Below are 25,973 nucleotides of genomic sequence, written 5' to 3'. Positions count from 1 at the left end.
CTCCAGGAAATCTCATATCACTCCTCTCCCCATACCCTGTTCCAGCCATACTGATTTCTTTGTCCTGGAAGTGGTTCTTCTACATGGAATGATGCTTTGTCCTTCCCTCCCTCACTTGACCCTCTTCCACTGGCTAATTCCTCATTCACCATGTTCCAGATAAAATGGTACACCTGAAAATCATCCCTAGCTACCCACACTATCTCCACCACAGACCAAATGAAGCCTTTCACAGCACACTCTAATAGGTAATCATTTAAGATCAGAAAGACTTGAGTCCAAGATCTGATCCAACGGACTACCAAATACATGACATTAGACCAGTGATTTTCAAACTTTACTATATGCCTGTAGGAAACCCTGGTGGCATAGTGGTTAAGAGCTACAGCTGTTAACCAAAAGGTCTTCAGTTCGAATCCACCAGGTGCTTTTTGGAAACCCTATGGGGCAGTTCTGCTCTGTCCTATAGGGTGGCTATGAGTCGTAATCGACTCGATGGCAATGGGTTTATACATCTGTACCACCTGGAGGACTTTTTTTGTCTTTTTTTGATTGCACTTTAGATAAAGGTTTACAGAACAAGCCAGCTTCTCATTAAACAGTTAGTACACATATCATTTTATGACATTGGTTAACAACCTCATGACGTGTCAACAGTCTCCCTTCTCAACCTTGGTTTCCCTGTTACGAGCTTTCCTGTCCCCTCCTGCTTTCTCATCCTTGCCCCTGGGCTGGTGTGCATCTTTAGTTTCATTTTGTTTTATGGGCCTGTCTCATATTTGGCTAAAGGGTGAACCTCAGGAATGACTTCATTACTGAGCGAAAAGGGTGTTTGGGGGCCATACTTTTGGGGTTTCTACAGTCTCTGTCAGGCCAGTAAGTCCGATCTTTTTTTGTGAGTTAGAATTTTGTTCTGCATTATTCTCCAGCTCTGTCCAGGACCCTCTATAGTGATCCCTGTCAGAGCAGTCAGTGGTGGTAGCCAAGCACCATCTAGTTGAACTGGACTCAGTCTGGAGGAGGCCATGGTAGTTGTGATCCATTAGTTCTTTGGACTAATCTTTCTCTTGTGTCTTTAGTTTTCTTCCTTCTGCCTTCCTCTCCAGGAATGAGACCAGTGGATGGGCGCTCACAGGCTTTTAAGACCCCAGATGCTACTCACCAAAGCAGAATGTAGAACATTTTCTTTATAAACTATGTTATGCCAATTGAGCTAGATATTCCCTGAGACCAATGGTCCCTATAGCCCTCAGCCCAGCAATTCAGTCCTTCAGGGAGTTTGGATGTGTCTGTGGAGCTTCCATGACCTTGCCTTGTACAGGCTGTGCTGGCTTCCCCAGTATTGTGTACTGTCTTACCCTTCACCAAAGTTACCACTTACCTATTGTCTATTTAGTGTTTTTCCATCCCTACTCCTCCCCTCCCTCCTAACCGTCAAAGATTGTTTCTTTTTGTGTGTAAACCTTTTCATGAGTTTTTATAGTTATCTCATACAATATTTGTCATTTTGTGATTGACTTATTTCACTCAGTATAATGCCCTCCAGATTCAGCCATGTTGTGAGATGCTTCGCAGATTCATCGTTGTTCTTTATCATCGTGTAGTACTCCATTGTGCGTATGTACCACAGTTCGTTTATCCATTCATCTGTTGATGGGCATCTAGGGTGTTTCCATCTTTTTGCTGTTGTGAACAATTTTGCAGTGAATGTGGTGTGCATATGTCTATTCGTGTGACAGCTCTTATTTCTCCAGGATTTATTCCTAGAAGTGGGATTGCTGGATCATATGGTATTTCTATTCCTAGCTTTCTAAGGAAGTACTATATCATTTTCCAAAATGGTTGTATCATTTTGCATTCCCACCAGCAGTGCATAAGAGTTCCAATCTCCCCGAAGCCTCTCCAACATTTGTTATTTTCTGGTTTTTTTTGTTTTTTTTTTTATATGATGCTGAGTTCTTTTGGCTAGAATTTTGTTGAGAATTTTTGCATCTGTATTCATGAGAAATACTGATCTGTAATTTTCTTTTTTTGTGCTGTCTTTGCCTGGTTTTGGTATCAGGGTAATGCTGGCTTCATTGAATGAATTCAGAAGTATCCCTTTCTTGTCTATATTCTGAAATAATTTGAGTACTACTGGTGCAAGCTCTTCTCTGAATGTTTGGTAGAATTCTCCAGTGAAGCCATCTGGGCCAGGGCTTTTTTTTGTTGGGAGTTTTTTTTTTTTTTTTTTTTAATTACCTTTTCAATCTTTTATTTTGTTACGGTTCTGTTAAGATTTTCGACATCATTTCATGTTAGTTTGGGTAGGTAGTCTGTTTCTAGAAATTTGTTCATTTTCTCTCGGTTTTCAAATTTGTTAAGAGTATAGTTTTTCATAATGTTCTGTTATGATACTTTTTATTTCAGTTGGGTCTGTTGTAATGTTCCCCATTTCATTTCTTATTTGGGTTATTTGCATCCTCTCTCATTTTTCTTTTGTTAGTTTAGCAACTGGTTTGTGGATTCCGTTGATCCTTTCAAATGCCAACTTTTGGTTTTGTTGATTCTTTCTGTTGCTTTTCTATTGTCTATTTTGTTTATTCCTGCTCTTATCATCATTATTTCCTTTTTCTGGTAGCTGTAGGCTTCTTTTGCTGTTTTCTATTTGTTTGAGTTATGTAGCTAATGTTTTGATTTTGTCCCTTCTTTTTTGATGTGTGCATCTATTGCTATAAATAGACCTCTGAGCACTGCTTTTGCTGTGTCCCAAAGGTTTTAGTATGATGTGTTTTCATTCTCGTTTGATTCTAGGGATTTTTTGATGCCGCCTTTGATTTCTTCTATTACCCAGTGATTTTTAAGGAGGGTGTTATTCAATTTCCATGTAATTGTTTTTTTTCCCACCTTGGTTTTCCTGTTGTTAATGTCTACTTTGATGGCATTGTGATCAGAGAAGATACTTCATATTATCTCAGTGTTTTAGATTTTGTTGAAGGTTGCTCTGTGTCTATTCTGGAGAATAGATATGGTCTATTCTGGAGAATGTTCCATGTAAGTTGGAAAAGAATGTGTACTTTGCAGCTCTTGCGCAGAGTGTTCTGTATATGTCTATGAGGTCACATTGGCTGAGTGTGGCCCTTAGATCTTCTGTATCTTTGTCTAGTTTCTTTCTAGATGTTCTGTCCTTTACCAAGAGTGGTGTGTTGAAGTCTCCTGCTATTATTGTGAAACTGTCAATTTCTCTTTTAAGTGCTGTTAGAGTTTTATGTATTTTGAAGCCCGGTCGTTGGGTGCACAGATATTTATTATGGCTATGTCTCCATGATGGATTATTCCTTTAATAATTATATAATGTCCTTCTTTGTCTTTTATGGTAGCTTTTGTTTTAAAGTCTATTTTATCTGAGTTTAGTATTGCTGCTTCTGCTCTTTTTTGGTAGCCGTTTGCCTGATACATTTTTTTTTCCCATCCTTTGGGTTTTAATAAATTTAAGTCTTTGTTTCTAAGATGTGTCTCTTGTAGACAGCATACTGATGGATTCTGTTTTTTTTTTTTTTTTTTTTTTAATTCACTCTGTCAGTTTCTATCTCTTTGTGGGTGCATTTAGGCCATTTATGTTCGGTGTAATTATTGATAGATGTGAGTTTATTGGAAACCCTGGTGGCATAATGGTTAAGTGCTACAGCTACTAACCAAACTGTCAGCAGTTCGAATCCACCAGGCGCTTCTTGGAAACTCTATGGGGCGGTTCTACTCTGTCCTATAGGGTCGCTACGAGTCGGAATCGACTTGACAGCACTAGGTTTGGTTTTTTTGGTTTGGTGAGTTTATTGCTGTCATTTTGTAGTGCTTTTTTCACGGTGCTGACGTTTTCTTTTTGCTCTTGTTCTGCTGTGATTAATTCCTTTTGTTTGTGGATTTTCTTTTTTTCATTTCGTTTTTGTAGATCTTGTTTCTTCTTTATTTTGATGAGTAAGTTTCTGAACTTTCTTTCTGGTTACCTTGAAATTTACTGTTATCTTTCTAGGCTTGAACCAGTCTTTTATTACTTAGTATTGCCTTGCCTTCCTGTCCATTAGAAGTTTCTATACCTATACCATTTATTTCCTATTTTATTGTTCTGACGTTGTTGTCATTTACAGATTAACCTCTCTGACTCCCTGTTGTAAATCTTTTAATTTTGAATAGTCCTTGAGAGTTCACTTCCTAGATTGATATCTGGCTGGTGTGATCTCGTGTCCCAGATTCAGGCTACCATCTGATGTTGTTTGTTCTCTAACTGAAGGACTCCCTTTAATAATTCTTTTAAGTTTGGTTTGGTTTTTACATATTCCCTTAATTTCTGTTTATCTGGAAATGTCCTAATTTCACCATCATATTTGAACAAGAGTTTTGCAGGGTATATTATTCTTGGTTGGCAGTTCTTTTCTTTCAAGGTTTTATATATGTCTTCCCATTGCCTTCTTGCCTGCATGGTTTCTGCTGAGTAATCAGAGCTTAGTTTTATTGTTTCCCCTCTGTATGTGACTTTTCATTTTTCTCAAGCTCCTCTCAGGATTATTTCTTTGTCTTTGGTTTTAATGAATGAGATGATGATATTCCTTAGTGATTTTCTTTTGGGGTCTATCCTATATGGGGTTCATTTTCATCTTTCATGATATTAGGGGAGTTTTTTGTCAGGAGTTCTTCAGTGATCCTCATGTGTTTTTTGCTTTCTTCCCCTGTTCTGGAACTTCAGTCATTTGTAAATTTTTCCTTTTGATTGTATCTCACATAATTCTCACATTTTCTTCATTTTCCTTTGTTCTTTTTTTTCTGATTTTTCCTCAAAAAATGTGGTATCCAAGTATTTGTCTTCAATTTCACTGATCCTGTCCTCCATTGTTTCAGACCTGCTCCTCAGACCTTCTGTCACACTGTCCATTTCTGAAACCTTGTTTACCTTTTGGATTTTTAATTGTTTTTGTATTATTTCTAGCTGTGAATTTATTTTGACATTTTTTTCCTGTATTATTTTCCTGAATTTTTCCATTGTTTTGTCTGTATTTTCCATGATTTTGTTGCCTTTTCTATGATTTTGTGTAGTTTTTCCTCATTTATCTCTGCTTTTTGCTTCAATTCTTGAATAGCTCAGACTATTAGAAATTTGAATTCCCTATCAGGTTAGTTCCAGTGCCTTTTCTTTTGCTGGAAAATTATCTGGTGTTTTATTTTGGGCACCTACTGGAACCATCCTGTCCTGTTTTTTAATATGTTTTGATATCATCTGCTGTCTTCAGGACATTCAGTAGTTATTTTCTTTATTGATTGTGGAGTTGTTTTTTTTCTGATTTTTCATTTTATTTGTTATGTTATTGTTGTTTGCTTGTCTGTGGGCATGATACTTTTCACCTCCTTGTTCAATTAGCAGGACTATTCACTCAGCTATGGTGCAACAAGGGCAGGTCGAGCTGAAGGGGAGGGGTTGGGATGGGTTGTTTTGTGGCAGGTACGGGGGCTGAAGAAAATCAAAAAGGAATAAAGAAAAATAGAACAAAATAAATAAATAAAAATTAAAAAAAAAAAAAGAAAAAGGAAATGCTTCCAGGGATACCGCCAGTGACCGGGGCAGTGACTCCCAGGCCTCAGGACACAGCCTGTCCAGAAAGGAAGGGGACAGTACACAGTGCCAGGTATTCAGAAGACAGGAAAAGAAGGAAAGTAGAGAGAGATGAAAAACTGAGAAATGAAGAAAAACGAAAAAAACAAAAAACAGAACAAAGAAAAATTAATTAAAAGAAAGAAAAAAAAAAAGAAATACCCCCCAAGGATCCCACTGGCAACTGAGGAAGTGGCTGCCAGGCCTTGGGGCACAGCCCAGCTAGAAGGGACAGAGATGGCACGCAGCACCAGGTATTCAGGAGGCAGGAAAAGAAGGTAAGTAGAGAGAGATGAGAAACTGAGAAATGAAGAGACACAAAAAGGAAAAGAGAAAAAGAATAAAAGAAAAAAAAAATGCCCCCAGGGATCCCAAAGGCGTGGCTGTGCTGACTGGGGAGGTGGCTCCCAAGCTGCACAGTAGAGCCTGGCTAGGAGGTACAGCGATGACACACAATGCCAGGTATTCAGGAGACAGGAAAAGAAGGTAAGTAGAGAGAGATATGAGAAACCTAGAAATGAAGAAAAACAAAAAGAAAAAAGGCCCCAGGGATCCCATCAACATGGTGGTGCAGACCGAGGAAGCAGTTCCCTAGCTGAGTGCACTTCGCAGCCTGTCAGGAAGAAGCAAAGATGGTACACGGAGCCAGATGTTTGAGAGAAAGGAGGAAGAGGCGGTGAGAGACAGGGAAGAAACCAAAAGGAAACCGAAAAAAAAAACACCAGCAACAAACAAATGGTACTGAATGAGTCGGCTGGTGTGGGTGGGGGAATCCAAACGGTACAGAGCTGGCACCTCCTGGCCGAGCAATCACGGCCTGCTGGGAAGCAGCAGCGGCTGAGTAGAGGGAAGAAAGATGGAGGGTGGGAAAGTGTGTATTGATGGTTACCAGTGCTCTGCCTCCTGCTGGGGGCTCCCTGAAGCTGCTCTCCCATACTCCCTGACCACCAGTCTCTGACAGGAGTCCAAGATGGTGAATCCATGCTGTGTTAGCAGATAAGGACCTCTGCTCTGTATCTCTACTCACTCTCTGTTCTGTCAGTTTCTTATTCCATTTGGTGCTTAGTTAAGGTCTTAATCTCTTCATTTGATGCTTGGGATTCCAGGATTGATGTTTGTCTCTGTTTTACTTAGTTTTTTGGGTCTTTGCTGTGGAGGGACGGCGTGGTGCTTCTGTCTATAGCACCATGTTGGCTCCCTGGTCTGATGGGCTTTTTTAATCACAGATCATGGGGCCCCACTCCCAGAGGTCAAATGGATTGTGAAAATTTGCATTTCTAACAAGTTTCTAAGTGACACTGATGATACTGTTCTGGGGATCACACTTTGAGAACCACTGCTTTAGATAATTTATTTAACCTCTCTAAGCTTTAATTGAGGATCCCTGGTGATGCAGTGGTTAAAAGTTTGGCTGTTAACTGAAAGATGAATGGTTCAAACCTACCAGCCGCACAGTAGGAGAAAGATATGGCAGTCTGCTTCCCTAAAAATTACTTGGAAACCTTACGGGGCAGTTCTCCTCCATCCTATAGGATTGCAATAACTTGGAATTCACTCGACTACACACAACAACAACAAATTTCTACTTTCAGCATCTGCAAAATGAGGTTCAAATGAGTGTCTTAAGAATTAGTTGAGATAATGCATGTAAATTGTTTTACATGAACTAGTGCTCAATCAATACCAGCTAATACTGTTGTCACATTATCATTGCCTTCATCATATGGTATTAAATTGCAGTACAGTTCACCTCCTTGTCCAATTAGCAGGACTAATCACTCAACTATGGTGCAACAGGGCAGGTCCAGCTGAAGAGGAGGGGCTTGGATGGGTTGTTTGTGGCAGGTACTGGGGCTGAAGAAAATCAAAAGAAAAATAGAACGAAATAAATAAATAAAGATTAAAAAAAAAAAAGGAAATGCTCAGAGGGATCCTGCTGATGACCGGGGCAGTGGCTCCCAGGCCTCAGGACACAGCCCATCTAGAAGGGAAGGGGACAGCATATAGCACCAGGTACTCAGAAGACAGGAAAAGAAGGAAAGTAGAGAGATGAAAAACTGAGAAATGAGGAAAAACAAAAAGGAAAAAAACAAAACAAAAAGAAAAGGAAAAAAGAAAAATAAAACATTTGCTGAATAAACTAGGGACCCCATGAAGAGCAGAGACCATGCTGGTTTTGCTTATCGTTGTATCATGGGTGCCAGGGCTGATTACGGTAACCAGTAATAACAGGTGAAATTGTACACTACAAAATGTGTACTAGTGTTAGTAAGCACAAGTAAGCCTGTCTGTACCCTGCTGATTGGGTAATCCATCCCTGATAGATGCCTTATGAAGTGTTTTAGTAGGCACAGAATAAATATACAGTGAAATGAGTTAAAAAATAAAATCAATAAATATAGTAAAAATGAATGTAGGTGCTACTTTGTAAGTAGTGTCCACCTAGGCTTCCCTACATAGCTCAGCTCACTATATTCATGCTTTTCTTAGGACTATTTTGTTGATTGGTTCCTAAATTGCTTTTGGTTGTGGTGAGTCCCCACAGCTTTTGTTTCTAATACAACAATATGGATTACGTTCTTCCTGTAAAGAACTAGAAGTTAATAACCACATGGACTGTTTACTTGGCTCTGAAATTTCAATTTCATACTGAAATAGTGCAGTTGCAGCAGTGTATTTCCCTGCCTTCTGTATCTGAACATACACCGTCCTTTAACACTGGATTTTTGCCATTCTTTCCAAATTCATGAAATATCTTTTGAGAAGGCTTTCTTGCTTTTCCCCTCAGTCCACACCCTCATTCTCCAGAATAAGTACTTCCTCCCCTCTGACTCCAGGATCTTATATTTTGTATTCACTCAGTAATTCAGCAGGTATTTTTTCATCACCTGCCATGTGGCAGTCATTATTATGTCTCATAGACAAAATGCCTGCCTACAGAACTAACAGCATTACATTTACCAGCCTGTACTGTAATTACTTGCTTCCCTGTCTCCCATACTAAATTGTAATGTTGGGTCTCCAGTTCAGTATCTGGTACATGGTAGTATGTTACTTAGGTACACAGAGGGACCCTACCTTTATTATATTGGTACTGAGAAATGGAACTGAGCACCAAAGTTTATATACTAATGGCCTGTGAGACAATTTGACACTATATATGTAATCTTTGACCTACAAAATGTTCATTGTTTTTAATTTCAATTAGGGCCAACCACTAAAAGTTAGGTGATTTTGCATAACAATCCAGATTTCCCATTTTTTCTTGAAAAATGAAGACCTGGCCACAAGGAACCCAGATTCTTGTATTGCACAATCAGCTGAAGCAAATTCCTAGCCTGCTAGTCCTTTTGGATGGGGTATGCCCTATCTATTTCACTATAATCCCTGCCATTCCCTATTGTATTACCCATACGTGTTTATGTACATTATGTGTGCTTGCATGGATGTGTGTGAGGGAAGAGTGAAATTCTTATATCCTATGTAAATCCACTGAAAGTTTGTCTTTACAACCTATAGCAACTTAACTCCAATGCTGGAAATAATATATTGTTGTTAGGTGCCATTGAGTTGGCTCTGACTCATAGCGACCTTGTGTACAACAGAAAGAAACACTCCCTGGTCCTGCGCCATCCTCATGACTGTTGTCATGCTTGAGCCCATTGTTGCAGCCACTGTGTTAATCCATCTCATTGAGGGTCTTCCTCTTTTTCATTGACCCTTTACTTTACCAGGCATGACGTCGTTCTCCAGGGACTGATCCCTCCTGATAACATGTCCAAAGTATATGAGACATAGTCTCACCATCCTTGCCTCTAAGGAGAATTCTAGTTGTACTTCTTCCAAGACAGGTTTGTTCCTTCTTTTGGCAGTCCATGGTATATTCTATATTCTTCACCAAAAGCACAATTCAAAGGTGTCAATTCTTCAGTCTTCCTTATTCATTGTCCAGCTTTCACATGTATATGAGGTGACTGAAAACACCATAGCTTGGGTCAGGCGCACCTTAGTCTTCAAGGTGACATCTTTGCCTTTCAACATTTAAAAAAGGTCTTTTGCTGCCGATTTGCCCAATGCAATGTGTCTTGATTTCTTGACCTTTGCTTCCATGAGTGTTGATTTTGAATCCAAGTAAAATGAAATACTTGACTGCAATGTTTTTCTCCGTTTATCATGATGTTGCTTATTAGTCCAGTTGTGAGGATTTTTGTTTTATTTACATTCTACGTAAATCCACTGAAAGTTACAAGTGGTAACAACTTAACTCCAGTGCTGGAAGTAATAACATAGTCTCTCTCTTTTTTTTTTTTTTTTTGGTTAGGGGGGAATCTGAATTACTTTCATTTGAGCTCAGTAGCATGTTAAGTCATCAGTCTAAATTTTGTCTAAGATGTTCTTCATTTTCACAGGTTTCCTGTATTTTTTGAAATTAATTGGATAATTGCCAGCTAATCTTCTACTGTGATGTATATACTCGTCAAAAGGAAAAACCTAAAACTACCTTGTTTTGGGCTTTTTTCCCTTCATGATTATTGAAATAATTGTTTTTATCTGTCTTGAATTTGTTACATCACAGTAACCCACCCACTGCTGTGAAGTCGATTCCAACTCATACCGACCCTATATGACAGAGTAGAATGTCCTCATGGGGTTTCCAAGATTGCCACAACTTGCTCCCATGGAGCAGGCTGGTGGCTTCAAAGGTGACCTTTCTATTAGCAGCTGAACACTTAACCACTGTGCCACCAGGGCTCCTCCATGTCATATTAAAAAAACAACCCTTAAAAACATAAAATGGAATTAAAATTAATGTTTGTGAAATTAAATGTATTCATGCTTTCTTTCAGTTATCCTTAAAAAGAAGAGGAAGCAAAGACTTGCCAAAATCTGAAAAAAAGGCTCAACAGACTCCTACAGAGGTATGTAGAAATAAAATTTTATCTATTAAATCAAACATTGCTAAATGTATGTAATAGATTACACTTACGAATTGACTTAATACCCAGATACACTCATGCAAAAAAAAAAAAAATCAAATTACATGTATTCGGTTATGTAGCTGTAGACATAGGCAGTATAAAGCATTCAGTATGTGTGCTTGTAAGGCTGGCACTAACATTCCAGTTGTAATTGCTTTAAGATTGGAAGTGCACAGCAAAATGTCTTCATTACTTTATCTGTTGCTATATTTGAGAACTGTACCCATGGTGCTAATCTTGTTCTTTCACAATTAATAAGGTCTGTAGAATGGCTGTTCCTAAGTATTGGGGGAGAGTAAAGAAAGGAATGTTGTAGAAAGTGATGGCGAAGGAGACAGGGGCTCCTGATGTCATCAGAGAGCCCTAGAATGAAGTAATTGTCTATACCAGTGATTGGGGCAGCAAGTGAAACTTAAAAGATGTACTCAGTATGGGCCACAGTAAAGACTAGCTCTGTTTCCAGGGTCAGAGTAGGTGCTGATGGCTGCAATGAAGGAGACTTGAAAATAGAAAGGAAGATATTTGGGACAGATGTGATGTTGTAGGAGATGCGGCAGAACACCTGCCTAGATACTGAATTTTAAACATGGACATTGCAATCTATAGTTTTTATGTGTGTACTCTTTATTCCTATAAGATTATTTTCTCATTTGAGAATAGCTTTAACTAAATATTTAAATATTCAGAATTTGAGAAGGTTGATCTGAATTGTTTTTTGAGAAAAGAGAGTATATCAAAATGTTTATTATGTTCCCTTTTTCTCTGCTCCCTCCTCCGTTCTTACTGCTCTGCTCGTCTGATTAATTTGCACAAAGAACACTTATAGGCTTCAGCATTTCTAGCATACCAGAATGTTGCATAGCAAGATCATTACTTTTTTCGTACCTTCCTCCCCTTTCCCTTAATAAGTCCAAGTATGCTCTGTCACTACAGCTTTTCTACTCCATCCTTGTCATAACAATAGCTATCTCACTCTAAATATTTTGCTCTGGGTCATTTCATGTGTTGCCACAAATCCTCTTCCCTAATTCACTTTGTTTTGGAAGATACTGTGTGCTCCCTGCTCTAAATCCTTCAGTCAGCTTTAATCAGCAGGTTTTTTTTTTTTTTTTTTAAATAAATCCACATAATACCGTTTGCCCTATTCTTACACTTCTTATGTTAAAAAAAAAAAAAAAAACTCATTGCCATCCAGTCAATTCCAACTGATAGCGACCCTACAGGACAAAGTAGAATTGCTGCATAGGGTTTCCAAAGCTGGAATCTTTACAGAAACAGACTGCCACATCTTTCTCCTGCAGAGCTGCTGGTGGGATCAGACCACCGACATTTTGGTTAGCAGTCAAGCACTTACCAACTGGGCCACCAGGGCTCCCTGCTTCTTATGTTAAAGTATATTTATTCTTTTCAACAATATCCTCTAATCCAGGAGTTTAGGCTCTGTGGACCCCCTACTACCTGTCCATGTGTACACCTTTCTGCAAAAAACATCCACGGCTTTCACCAGTTTCCCAATGAAACCTGGGACCTCACAAAAGTCAAGATACATTGCAATCTACCAGTTTTTATTTCATGGGCATAAACTTTCTGGGAAATTTATAATGATACTGTTGGTGGCATTTGAAGTCTCTGCCATCATTTTCAACCCATTTATTTTCAGAAGTTACAATTTGCAAACACCCAACCCAGGAGATTGATCCAGATGGATGATTCTGTTGCTCAGTAGAGGTTGAGGACTATTGATCCACAACATAGGTTACTGCAAGCACTACCTTCTATTGTAATCCTTGTTTACATATTCATCCCTGCTACATAGCCTGGGGCATTTTGTAGGCAGGGGACATCTTATTCACCTTTGAATTCCCAGTGTCTAGGGGAATGCCTGATACTCTACATATGCTTATATGTAGAATACTACCATGTACTTTTGAATACTACCGTGTCCCCATTTTCTAGGTTGAACCACATGAAATTGCCAACATGCCATGGATTTTGACCTACAGAAATGGTGATTTCATGTGGCCCAACCTAATATTCATATAGCTTTGCATTTTGTTAATTTGCTTCAGCTTCTTTGTCTATTCCTTATATGTGACTTTATTTACTCAGAAATGGTATAAAATAGTAATTAGGAACAGTGGCTTTAGGGCTAGGTTGCCTAGGTTGAAATCTTATCTTTGCCATATACCAACTGTATGACCTTAGATAAGTTAACTTATTTTTTCTGTGTCTCAGTTTCCTCATCTATAAAACTGGGGTCATAATAGAGAGTTGTTGTAAGGATTAAAGGAGTTAATACAGGTAAACACGGCATAGCCCACTGCTTACTGGCCCTTCAACTTCATGTTCTACTTCCTTGTATGTAATTTGTATCTTCTTATGAACAAATCTTTAAGGTACACCAAAATTAAGAAACAACTTCCCTTGCATTTCAGAGCATTTTGATTTTTCTTGCTTATCATTCATTCCCTGAGGAAAATGGGAGCAAATGTGTGCTGCTCAGTCACTATAGACCAGGCACGTTCCATACAGTCTCTGGTTTAATATTTGAACAATCATATATGCTATTTCCATGCCCAGTTCTCAATGCAGCCTAAAAAAATCAGGCTATAAGGATGTAAGTTACATTGACTTAGAGGATTCTTAAACTTTTGACCTTGTAGAAACTATCACACTGTGTATCTTGAAAAGATTTATTTTTCGTTAAATAAAAGTTACCATCATTCCCTTGATGTATCTCCTCTCTTCATAATGCCTTTATTACATGCAGTGTATTTCTGAGTCTTAAAATAACTTTTATGTTTCCACTCCTTGGGGCAGGAGAGCTTACAACATAAATCAGATATTCTTCTTTCTTTTTGTTTGCTTCATTTAGCTCAGTGAAGTGAATTCAGCTCCAATCTGTGCTTCATATATCACACCAACTGCTGTTTAGGTTAGTTTCAATCTGCAGCATTATGCCAACATTTTTTTCCTTGTACTAGCAAATAAGGGCTTTATCTTGCAATCAAGAACTTCCATCATAGATGTAGCCCTAATCTAGTTTCCCAGACTCATCTACCCTTATTTTCCAGCAAAACCTAGGCTACATAAAAGCGTATTTAGTACTGTTGGTCACCTTTCTATTCAAGCATTGTCTCTAACTGTTGGCCTGCGGGACGCTGCACTCTCTCTTGCTCCACCTCCCAAACCTTTGACCATTTCTTATCTGTCTCCCTTTCTGTTCTTCTTCTCTTCTGTTGGCCTTACAATAATTGCAGTATCTTTGGCCATCACCTCCATGCATCTGATTCTTACATCCTCACCTCTGGACCTGAGCACTTATGGGTCTTCAGCCGAGACGCTGCATGCCTGTTGATAGGTATTTCCATTAGGTATCCCTCCACTACTGACCTTAAAGACAGCATTTTAAAAAGTCAAACCCATATTCTTCACACAAAACCTGCACCTCTTTGTGTTTGTTCTCTAACCTCATTATTGGCAGCACAATCCAGCCAGACATTTAAGCTCAAAACTTCAGGGTTATCTTTGATTCATGTGTTGATATGATATTAAATACTGCAATAGGTTCTTGGTTTCATTCTCATCGAATTAGTTTGAGAACCCCAATGCATAGTCTCTGGTAGGACCAAAACTTCTCTCTTCCCTCGTGAAGTGGATTCTCACATCAAATCCTCCCATGACATACCCTCTTACCTTCCTCTCAGGGTGCTGCTGAGATTCTCCCCTCTCTTCTTTCTGTGCTTCTCTCATTCCTTCTCAACCTCTTCTAGAGGAACGTGTACAAGCTAGCATATCTGCTTTCTTTAATTTTACACCATTGGCCTACTTTTCTCCTTTGGTGCTTGTTTTCTGGAGGCAGCATGTGCAGTGGAAAGAACATGGCTTTGGAATCAGACAGGCCTAAATACAGATTGTGCTTTGAGACTTACTAACCTGTGCTCTGCCATGTCAATAAACCTCCCTGGAGCTCTGTTACCATATCTTTAAGAGGGAGATAATGTTGCTTTCCTGCCATGGCCAATGTGAGGACTTAAGATATGTGAAGTTCAGACTTTGCACACACCCTGCAGCTCTCAAAACCCCCGTATTCCCCTTTGCAGATGGGAGGACAGAAGATCTGTGCCCTGTTGTCCACTTCCTCCATCTCAAAGGCTCTCGGCCATATTTACTGAGCATCCCTGAAAGAAGCTCATTTTTTCTCCTCACTGTCACCACAAGTGGTTGCTACTTCTACTCCAGAGTACATCTCAAACACAGGTGACTCTCAATGCTGGATAAGAAAGGCAATTTTATTACCATTTTAAAGATGAGGAAACCACAGTTCACAGAAGTTCCATGATTGGTCCAAATTACCTCCTTAAATTAGTGACAGGTTTAAGACTAGAGAAGTTCGTGGAAGAGTCTTCTGTTCTTCATGAACATAATAATATGCTTCTGTACTATCTGCCGGAGAAAGAGCTGATTACCATTTCTCTTCTTTTGTGCTTTTCAATTTAGTTACAATGATTTGGGCTTGAAGGTTGTCATGAGAGCCTGTGAGAGGAACTTCTACTGGGTCTACTCCATTGCCTGTTCCCCGGGAATGACTGACGTTATCCATTTTGGACTGATGGGAATATGCCCTATTATTACTGTGACCTAGACAGAATACCTACCAGTTTCCCCTTGGATGGACCATTCCAGTGTTAAAGTTCCCCTATTTTAAAAATCTTTTCAAAAATTCATCCTTAACTAAAGCTGGAGAGCAGATTATTTTCTGTAAGGCCAAGTCATCATGAGCCTGAGCACTAGTGCCAGTTTAGAACTGAATGTCGTCCTAATCTTACATTTGCCAAAGAATTTGGATGATTTGGACAAAATAACAGCATCTTCATTCTCTCCTTCTCTTGAATCAAATCTAAATTACAAGAAAAATTACTCTAGCAGGTGCCATTTTTGATTGTTTTCTTGTTTTACATAAAAATGATCTCCTGTCCTCTCCCCCTCTTTTCCCCAAATGAGGAGGACAGTGGAGATCTGAAATGCCAGCTGCAGTTCGTTAAAGAAGAAGCGGCTTTGATGAGAAAGAAAATGGCCAAGATTGATAAAGAAAAGGACCGATTTGAACACGAGCTCCAGAAATACAGATCCTTTTATGGAGATCTGGACAGCCCTTTACCCAAAGGAGAAGCGGGGGGACCTCCCAGCACCAGGGAGGCTGAGCTCAAGCTACGGCTGAGGCTGGTGGAGGAAGAAGCCAACATCCTGGGCAGGAAAATCGTCGAACTGGAGGTGGAGAACCGCGGCCTGAAAGCGGAACTTGACGACCTGAGAGGCGATGACTTCAACGGCTCGGCCAACCCCCTCATGAGGGAGCAGAGTGAGTCCTTGTCGGAGCTGCGGCAACACCTGCAGCTGGTAGAAGACGAGACGGAGCTGCTGCGGAGGAACGTGGCCGACCTGGAGGAGCAGAACAAGCGCATCACAGCGGAGCTCAACAAGTACAAGTACAAGTCGGGTGGCCACGACAGCGCGCGACACCACGACAGCGCCAAGACCGAGGCCCTGCAGGAGGAGCTGAAGGCGGCGCGCCTGCAGATCAACGAGCTCAGCGGCAAGGTCATGCAGCTGCAATACGAGAACCGCGTGCTCATGTCCAACATGCAGCGCTACGACCTGGCCTCGCACCTGGGCATCCGAGGCAGCCCCCGCGACAGCGACGCCGAGAGCGACGCAGGCAAGAAGGAAAGCGACGACGACTCCCGGCCGCCGCACCGCAAGCGTGAAGGGCCCATTGGCGGCGAGAGCGACTCCGAGGAGGTGCGCAACATCCGCTGCCTCACGCCCACCCGCTCCTTCTACCCGGCGCCCGGGCCCTGGCCCAAGAGCTTCTCTGACCGGCAGCAGATGAAGGACATCCGCTCGGAGGCCGAGCGCCTGGGCAAGACCATCGACCGGCTTATCGCCGACACGAGCACCATCATCACCGAGGCGCGCATTTACGTGGCCAACGGGGACCTGTTCGGACTGATGGACGAGGAGGACGACGGCAGCCGCATCCGCGAACACGAGCTGCTCTACCGCATCAACGCGCAGATGAAGGCCTTTCGCAAGGAGCTGCAGACCTTCATCGACCGTCTCGAGGTGCCCAAGTCCTCCGAGGACCGCGGTGCCGAGGAGCCCATATCCGTGAGTCAGGTACAGTTCTGCCTATTGCGAGCTACGGCGATGGGAGGCTGGCCCGCGGAGCCGCGCTCGCTGGTGGGGCGGCTCCACGCACCGACTTCCACGCCCCGCTTTAGGGAAGGCCCAGCTCAGAGCCTCTCTGGGTTTTGAAGCCCACAGCGTGCCTTTTCTTTTACACTAACCTTCTTCAGGCCTGAGGTTTTTGTAACGCAGTCAGTCACTCCTTATTTATTTCCCCTCTGCCTTGTTTAAAAGGAAAATTGAATCCTCCAATTTTTGTGTAAAGACTAAAGGGTGTTTTAAGCATTATTTATAGAAAGGCAACATTTTCAATATTACCCTACTTATTCTAACAGATGAAGCTGCAAGGAGAACTTGAATAGGAATCTTCATTTGCGAATTTGCAGTTTTCAAGAAAAGATATAAAAAGTGTAAGACCAACAAAATTGATGCATAGCTACTGGTAAAGTGTAGAAACCAAGTGGTAAGGAGAGATGATACTGTGTCTAAGGCCTTCCCAAAAGGTACAAATGGAAGCTTCTCTTATTATCTACAAGTTGAAGTAGCATGATCATTATTTCTGGAGAAAATTTTATTGTCCCCTCCATGGTGGAGAATCTTAGGAGTGGGGAAGGAGTGTTTACTGTACCTCTAAGAAAACCACACTGATTCTACCACCTCAGGGAAATAGCAATAACTTTGTGGAACAGGGAAAACTAGCATTTTTCCTTCATCCTGATTTGTAGAGGCACACCCGATGTGTTGGACTGAGCTGCTCTGGCCCGGCATGGCGGCCACTTAAAGACCAATGTGCTTTGTCAACCACGTAAGAGATAATGTATAAAACAAAACAGGCAGTGCTCCACCTCTGGCAGGCATGGTGCTCGCTATCCATTGGAGAACCAATGAAAGTACGACAGCATGCATGGCTTTTAAAGAGATGCGAGGCATTTATGTTTAAAAATTATACACAGGAGCTTGACATTAGATTATCTGCCTGTTAGTAACCACAGGCAGACATACTGCAATTCTGTCGCTTATTTATCTTGCACGTTGCTCTGCTTTGCTATAAAAAGAAAGTTTTATGATAAAACTTGTCAAATTTTGGAATGTTTAAGCTTATTTCTTGTGTTTATGATACCAAATAATTGATTTTCCATTTTCTTGTTGCAGATTTCTTGAATAATGTGAATATGTGTTTTTTAAATTGTACCCTCAGGGGAAAAAAATAGAAATCAGTGAGAGAAAGCACTGTGTGTAATAATAGGCTTTCAGCTATGTTACCTTTGGTAAATATAGGCTTCAAGGAGGGTTCTTCTTTCTTAAGTTGAGCAAATACTTAGATTAGTTGATTACGAGCTTAAATTTTTAATTATTATTAATTAACTCTTCTTTTTGTATTTACCTTCCCAGATGTTCCAGCCTATCATTTTACTTATTCTCATTCTTGTATTATTTTCATCGCTTTCTTACACAACAATATTTAAACTTGTCTTCCTTTTTACACTGTTTTTTGTGCTGTGAGTCTTTCATCATTTACCATTCATTGTAGCATTTTCAGTTTGTTTATTTTGTTCACCCTTCAAGACAAGAAGTAAAAGAAGTATAATTTCTGTAGTAACCAATGCTATAAAAACACTGAAGACTGCTTATTTCTTTAAAAAGACAACTCATCTTACCACTACAAAATTCAACAAGAAGCCCAAGCCCTAAAATTTCAGGTAAGGAAGTAAGTGTGAATTTTTTTTGTGTATGAATCACATTAATTTTTGCATCTTCTACTGGCAGATGGGCTATAGAAATTGACTCAGTCTCTCAATGATTTCTTAGTTGATTTTTATGATAATCCAAAAGCCGGACATTCATAAATTGACTGTATTTCCAAATATAAAAATATAGATTTATAAAGCCTTCTTTGCTGGGAGGTAATTTTGACATCCAGTAAATGTGTGTGAAAAATATGGTAAGCCTCAGGGAAACTTCAATTATTTGTTGCAGTGCTGATGGTATTCTGTCTGAGGAGATGTGTTTGGAAGTATGACAGTGGATCAGGCCTGAGTTTATTGAGAAAATAATTATCTCCATCCTACTGTATTTGACCAGGTTTCCAACCAAACCAGTTGTTTCTGCCTTTAGTTATTATTATACCTCAATCTAAATGTTGCTGATCAAGTTCATTGCCTGGAGCCCTGTTTTCTATAATAGATTGCTACACAGAACTTCCTCCAGAGCAGAAAATATGCTAGAAATATTGTAGATAATTTAAATAGGGAAATAATACAGTAATTCTCTACAATTCTATTAAATCACAATTCAAGGCCAGTAGCATTGTTCTGATGGGAGACCTGCCCTCTAGACATACATCTCTTTCTTTAGTGAACCTGACCATCACCTTTGCTCCATGTGTCAAAGTGGCCTGGATAGACTCCATGGACCCAGAAGGCTGCATGAACCAAGAAAGATTGTGTCCATCTCGTTGGCAGTTTACCAGTGAGCTGTAATGTACCAGTGCCACCCAAGATTCATAAATATACTAGCACTTGTTGCAGTCATGCACTTGTAGATATTCACAGGTTGGTAAACATGAAAATCTGTGGTAATGTAAAATACCTTGTGCCCCAACGTAAAGAATAATATGTGAGAAATCTTTACTCCACCTCAAGAGCAGTACAGCCTTTTGAAGCCCAGAAATGTAACTTGCAAAGGGTTCAGTTTATAATCTCATCCCACAGCACATCTTTTTCCCTTTGAGTATTAATTAAAAAAACAAAAAACACTTAATGATTGCCAAAAAGTTCAATTTAAAATAACTGCTCATACTTTTCATGTTTTTGGTTTTTTTTTTTAATTTTGTTGCTCTGTTTTGTTTGGGGGGGAGTCTCTGTCACAAAGTTCCTCTGTGTTGATGCAGAGAAATGATACAGCTTCCCATAAATCCACCAGGAATGATGGATGACTCTACTGTCCAAAACAAAATGGGAAGGAGCATATGAAAAATATATGAAAATGGAGCAAAAAGATGAGGCATGAATCTTTTGTTTATTTAACAAACATTTTAAATAGCTGCTATGCTAGGTGTAGAGAAGAGTGAGGTTCCATTGCTGCTCTTTTTGTTGCTGGGTGGAAACCGCAGGTTCTGCTTGGTATGACTTGCTACAGGTGATAAACAAGAGGCCAAGGTGGGAGATCAGAAAGGCGCCTTTATTTCCTTGGCCAAGGAATGGAGGCAGTTGGGGCTTTTGCCTCCAAGACTGCTTGCAGGCAGCTTGAGGAGGCGGGCCTTTACAGAGAGCGTACAAGGAAATGCAAATTCATTGTGAATACTCAGGGATTAGGATGACTGTGCATTTTCTCCAGACAAGTGTTCAATCCCCTGGGATGGAGGAAGAGGTCAGTTTTCCTTCATCAGCATGTTAAGTCTCCTTCCAGAGGCGGGTGCTTATATGTTGTTTTGCACATAATGAGCTAACAGGTCACTTGAAATGTTAAGATGGCATAGAAACCTTGCTAAAACCGGTTGAGGCCAGCTATGCAATGGCCCGTTCTCTGGTTATCTTGTCAAGTATAATTTCTGGACAATGTGCAGCCTGTTCTGCTTGGTGTAGGTGTCTCCTAGAAAGGTTGGGCTCTAAGACTGTCTCATTTTTAGAGCTTTTTATTAGTTGATTGAGCAAGATAGACATGTAAACAGCTAACTCTAACATGTACTCTTATTTGTTGAACACATTTGATTTCTCTAAGAAAACAGAAAGAAATCCCCAGCCTTCTTTAAATGGGTTGACACTCTAAGTGTATGGAGGACTAGTGCAAATATTTTAGCAATACCATGTGATTTGAGTAAAGGTGTCTGGGCTAACCAGGACATCTGCCTCCTCTTCAGATCTCTTTTTAAGACCTAAAGTCATCCTGGCAACAGGGGCATTAATTGCCCCTATGAACTCCTAAGGCACTGACTTTATAGAAGAATTATGTGAAAATTCTTGAACCTCATCCAGACCTTCCATGTATAGAACCCCAGTGAAATATCACAGAAGGGGAAAGTGGGCTGAAACAGGACTGACATGTCCCCTGCTCACAGATTCTGGGGATTTGAAGTTGCTCTGATAACCCCGCCGGAGTTGGTGAGGTGAGTTTACTGCACAGTGGCTCTTTCCAATGCTGCCCTCATCACTGCATAGCTGACCCCACAGTTGTGCTTGTATGTACACACACACCTCTCTCCCACTCTGGTGTTTACTGAGAAACACATCTAGAATCAGTAAATTCAAACCTGCTGTACCCCAAGGAACATGCTCTGACCAGTTGGAGGGGAGGTGGTCTCAGCAAACGGGCAGCAGGCACAGGTGACCTTTTCTATTGCAGTCTTCTCCCTGAACTGTTAGACTATTCTGTTAGCACCCCGGAGCCAGGGCACATACCTTTCTTATACCGTAAAATGCTAACTTGGGAGGAGATGTTACCAGAGATGGTGCCCAAGACCTCAGAAAGAGGATCCTCGCCCTCTTCTTTGACCCTGTTACTTGATCTTTGTTGAGCTAACTAGCTAGCCCAAGAGAGTAATAGCCAAGCGTTTTTATTCACTTAGAGAACAAAGTCTCCAAATTTGACACAAGGGCTCTTCTATGTGCATCTCTGAAGCTATGCTATTTAAACATAACACTAAAATAAATGCAAACACACAATCCTTATTTTAGGGAGTTTCTTTGCATGCATATTCTTGGGCATAGGAAGGAGTGTGTTTGGTGGCTTGGCCTAGATTTAAGAAGAAAAGAATTCAGCTGGCTATTTTTAAGCATAAATAACTCAAACTTATAAAACAAAGGAAAATTCAGTGGTGAGCCTGGAATGTGTTTTGGGCTGCATTTGCCAACCCTCACCTCAGTTCGTGGGGTGGAGTGGAATATGATTATTTAATCAGCTGCCAGCGAAATTTGGAATGTCAATTTGGTGGCTCAGCTTTAACTCCAAATATTCTTGCAGTATCTGTAACTATATTCTCATAGAACTACACCCCAGTTTCATCTGGTAGAGCCATACTTTGAGTCAGATGCCCTAATGGTAAAGAAAGTGGTAGAGAATATCAAAAAGTGAGAAAACACCCTGGACACTTTTGTTAACCCAGAACTAAAATCAGTTTTCAGAAAAAAAAAAAAAAAGTGAGAAAAGTTGATTATCTAGTAAACTACTGGTATTTGGTGCAATTCAAAGACAGCATTTGTGAAGGTACTTCTGTTTAAAACCTAGCTATAAACCAATAATGAAAGATGGTTTTGATTCTGTGTTTGTAATTCTCTGGTTTTTGGTAGATGAAGCAATTGCATACCTCTTTTGATGAAACTAACACTTGATGGGTAGGGCCTGGTGTTCTTAGCAGCCTACATGTGGAATTTCAGAGGGAAACTCATACAGCGTAAGAGGGCTTTATGATCAGGACACATCAGGAAAGCCTTCATATTTATAGTAATAACTGTGGTAACATCCTAGATGTTTCTAAATAGTATTTTTGTGTTGATCAGTTGGGAGAGGGGAGAGTGTTGGTGACTGTTTTCAATGTCGGTCATTCTTAAAGTGTGTACAAAATCATAGACTCTCTAGTAAATCCGTTTCTGCCCACTGCTTCTCTCCCTAACAGAACCGTATTTTTGTGTATTTTCTCTACTTAACTCACAGTTCTAAAATAGCTCTGTAATGCTCATAGCAAAGTTATAATTTTTTAAAAATACTTCCAGGAACAACTTTTGAGTAGAATATTGGTGTAGTCCCACTTGATCAAAGTGTTAACAGCAAGTGTGAACCTCAGAAGGCTCTGCAGGACAACGCAGCATGGCTCATCAGTGAGCCATGCTGTGTTGTCCTGCAGAGCCTCATCTTATTTTATATTGCAGATGCTTAACTTTAATAGAGCCCTTGGGGGGCACAAACAGTTACGCAGTTAGCTACTGACCGAAAGGTTGGTTTTTTGAATCCACATGGAGGCATCTGGGAAGAAAGGCTTGGCAATCTACTTCTGAAAGACCACAGCCATTGAAAACTCTGTGGAGCTCAGTTCTACTCTGGTACACGTGGAGTCACCATTAGCTGGAGCCGACGCAATGGCAACTGGCTTTTATGTTTAATAAACGTAAAAATATTAACATTTTGTCATCATTCATTTTCATTGTTAAACAGTTTTGAAGGATGTTTTAGTTCATTGTTGTGTTTTCTTGTAGGAATTTTCCAAAATAAGGTACTGCCAGAATCTCAGCACCTGATAATGAAACTGCAAACTTTTATTGATGTTATATTTCTGTGATGTAAGAATATGAAATCAGTGATTTTTAACAACCATCCTGCCTTTAAAATTTTTTCTCTTAATTTCATTGACTTGTGCATTAGAATGTTTCTTTAAATGTTTTCTAACGAAGTTTTTTTTTAAGTTATTTCAAGCTCAGTTCATACAATTCTAATTTTGTTGCGATAATCTTTCTTTTAAATTCCCAGTACATTTTTAGAAATATTAAGTAAATAATTTAAAAGTTTCACCTTTTACCAAAAAAGATATTTTAACAGTAAATTGCAAGATTATACTCATTTAAAAGTTAAAACTTTTCAGAGAAGTTTAGAATTCATATTCATTGAACAAAGTGACCAAATCCCCTTCTAGTATTCAGGAACGGTGCAATTTCTTGACTTCTTCAGGAGCTTTCATATCCTCAATACTTGAGAGATGGGGCTGTAGAAAATACTGATTCTGAAAAAGTATAGCCTGTTATGGATGTTTAGAATTGAGCTGCTTGTATAATTTATATTAACACACAGTATGCATAAGTGATTCTTGAGGGCTGAAAAAAATTTTGTTCCTTTCTGAGGCTGTCCAACATGTATGCTTTTAAAGTCAGCCCTTTAAGTTTATGTCAGAAGTACCTGCCCTAACTTATACATTTAAGAATTAAAAGGGTGTGGGAACAGAGAGAAGATCACTATTTTGTCTGTTGTTGTTATTGTTAAGTGCCATCAAGTTGGTTCCAACTCATAGCGACCCTATGCACAACAGAACGAAACACTGCCCGGTCCTGCAACATCCTTACAATCGTTGTTATGCTTGAGCTCATTGTTGCAGCCACTGTGTCAATCCACCTTGTGGAGGGTCTTCCTCTTTTCCACTGACCCTGTACTCTGCCAAGCATGATGTCCTTTTCCAGGGACTGATGCCTCCTGACAACACGTCCAAAGTATGTAAGATGTAGCCTCGCCATCCTTGCCTCTAAGGAGCATTCTGGCTGCACTTCCTCCGAGACAGATTTGTTCATGCTTTTGGCAGTCCGTTGTATATTCAATATTCTTCTCCAACACCACAATTCAAAGGCATCAACTCTTCTTCGTTCTTCCTTATTCATTGTCCAGCTCTCACATGCATATGATGTGACTGAAAATACCATGGCTTGGGTCAGGCACACCTTAGTCTTCAACGTGACGTCTTTGCTCTTCAACACTTTGAAGAGGTCCTTTGCAGCAGATTTACCCAATGCAATGCGTCTTTTGATTTCTTGACTGCTGCTTCCATGGCTGTTGATTGTGGATCCAAGTAAAATGAAATCCTTGACAACTTTAATCTTTTCTCCATGTATCACGGTGTTGCTTATTGGTCCAGTTGTGAGGATTTTTGTTTTCTTTATGTTGAGGCATAATCCATACCGAAGGCTGTGGTCTTTGATCTTTATCAGTAAGTGCTTCGAGCCTTCTTCACTTTTAGCAAGCAAGGTTATGTCATCTGCATAATGCAGGTTGTCAGTGATCCTCCAATCCTGATGATGCATTCTTCATATAGGCCAGCTTCTCTGATTATTTGCCCAGCATACACATTCAGTAAGTGTGGTAGAAGGATACAACCCTGAAGCATAACTTTCCTGATTTTAAATCATGCCATATCCCTTTGTTCTTTTCCAACTACCTCTTGCTCTGTGTACAGTTCCTCATAAGCACAATTAAGTGTCCTAGAATTCCCACTCCTCTCAGTGTTATCCATAATTTATTATGATCCACACAGTCGAATGCCTTTGCATAGTCAATAAAACACAGGTAGGCATCTTTCTGGTATTCTCTGCTTTCAGCCAGGATCCATCTGACATCAGCAATAATATCCCAGGTTCCATGTCCTCTTCTGATGTGGCTTGAATTTCTGGCAGTTCCCTGTTGATACACTGCTGCAGCCACTTTTGAACAATGATCAGCAAAATTTTACGTGTGTGTGATATTAATGATATTGTTGGATAATTTCTATGTTCAGTTGGATCACCTTTCTTGGGAATAGGCATAAGTATGGATCTGGTCCAGCCGGTTGGCCAGGCAGATGTCTTTCACATTTCTTGGCATAGACGGGTGAGCATTTCCAGTGCTGCATCTGTTTGTTGAAGCATCTCAGTTGGTATTCCATCAATTCCTGAAGCCTTGTTTTTCACCAGTGGCTTCAGTGCAGCTTTTGGGCTTTTTCATCCAATACCGTCAGCTCTCAGTCATATGCCACCTCTTGACATGAGTTCTTTTTGGTATAGTGACTGTGTATGCATTCCATCTTCTTTTGATGCTTCCTGTGTCATTTAATATTTTCCCTGTAGAATCCTTCAGTAATGCAACTTGAGGCTTGAATTTTTTCTTAAGTTCTTTCAGCTTGAGGAATGCAGAATGTGTTCTCCTTTGGTTTTTCTGACTCCAGGTCTTTGCACATATCATTGTAATACTTTGTCTTCTCGAGCCACTCTTTGAAATCTTGTCTTCATTTCTTTTACTTCATTTTTTCCTTTTGCTTTAGCTACTTGACATTCAAGAGCAAGTTTCAGAGTTTCTTCTGACATCCATTTTGGTCTTTTCTTTTTTTCATGTCTTTTTAATGACCTCTTGCTTTCTTCATGTATGATGTCCTTGATGTCATTCCACATCTTGTCTGGTCTTCAGTCATTAGTGTTCAGTGTGTCAAGTCTATTCTTGAGATGGTTTCTAAATATAGATGTGATACACTCAAGGTTGTCGTTTGGCTCTCGTGGACTTGCCCTAATTTTCTTCACCTTCAACTTGAATTTACATAGGAGCAATTAATGGTCTGTTCCACAGTTGCCCCCTGGCCTTGTTCTGACTAATATTGAGCTTCTCCATCGTCTTTTTCCACAGATGTAGTCCATTTGATTCCTGTGTTTTCCGTCTGGTGAGGTCTGCATGTATGGTTGCCATTT

The 25,973-nt window shown here is 40.1% G+C and overlaps 2 protein-coding genes across 5 annotated transcripts in view; both read left to right on the top strand.

The window, feature by feature from the left end:
- MTCL3 (MTCL family member 3) overlaps positions 1–18,300 on the top strand; it is a 56,828-nt gene extending 38,528 nt beyond the window's left edge. For 3 of the 4 annotated variants that reach the window (XM_064290617.1, XM_064290603.1, XM_023558441.2), the window contains 2 exons: positions 10,468–10,539; positions 15,604–18,181. In XM_064290617.1, coding sequence (XP_064146687.1) covers positions 10,468–10,539; positions 15,604–16,917 — 1,386 coding nt within the window. In that variant the 3' untranslated portion in view covers positions 16,918–18,181. Of the gene's footprint in view, positions 1–10,467; positions 10,540–15,603 lie in introns of all 4 variants that reach the window. The other variant, XM_023558458.2, reaches the window with a different exon arrangement.
- A 77-nt stretch (positions 18,301–18,377) lies between these two features.
- Positions 18,378–25,973, top strand: part of KIAA0408 (KIAA0408 ortholog) — a 39,792-nt gene continuing 32,196 nt past the window's right edge. The window contains exon 1 of the mRNA XM_023558508.2: positions 18,378–18,488. The gene's annotated coding sequence lies outside the window, so the exon portion shown is untranslated. The remainder of the gene's footprint in view (positions 18,489–25,973) is intronic.

The sequence above is a fragment of the Loxodonta africana genome, chromosome 1 (genome assembly GCF_030014295.1).
Source record: "Loxodonta africana isolate mLoxAfr1 chromosome 1, mLoxAfr1.hap2, whole genome shotgun sequence".
Taxonomy (NCBI): domain Eukaryota; kingdom Metazoa; phylum Chordata; class Mammalia; order Proboscidea; family Elephantidae; genus Loxodonta; species Loxodonta africana.
This window is presented reverse-complemented; position numbering and strand designations above follow the sequence as displayed.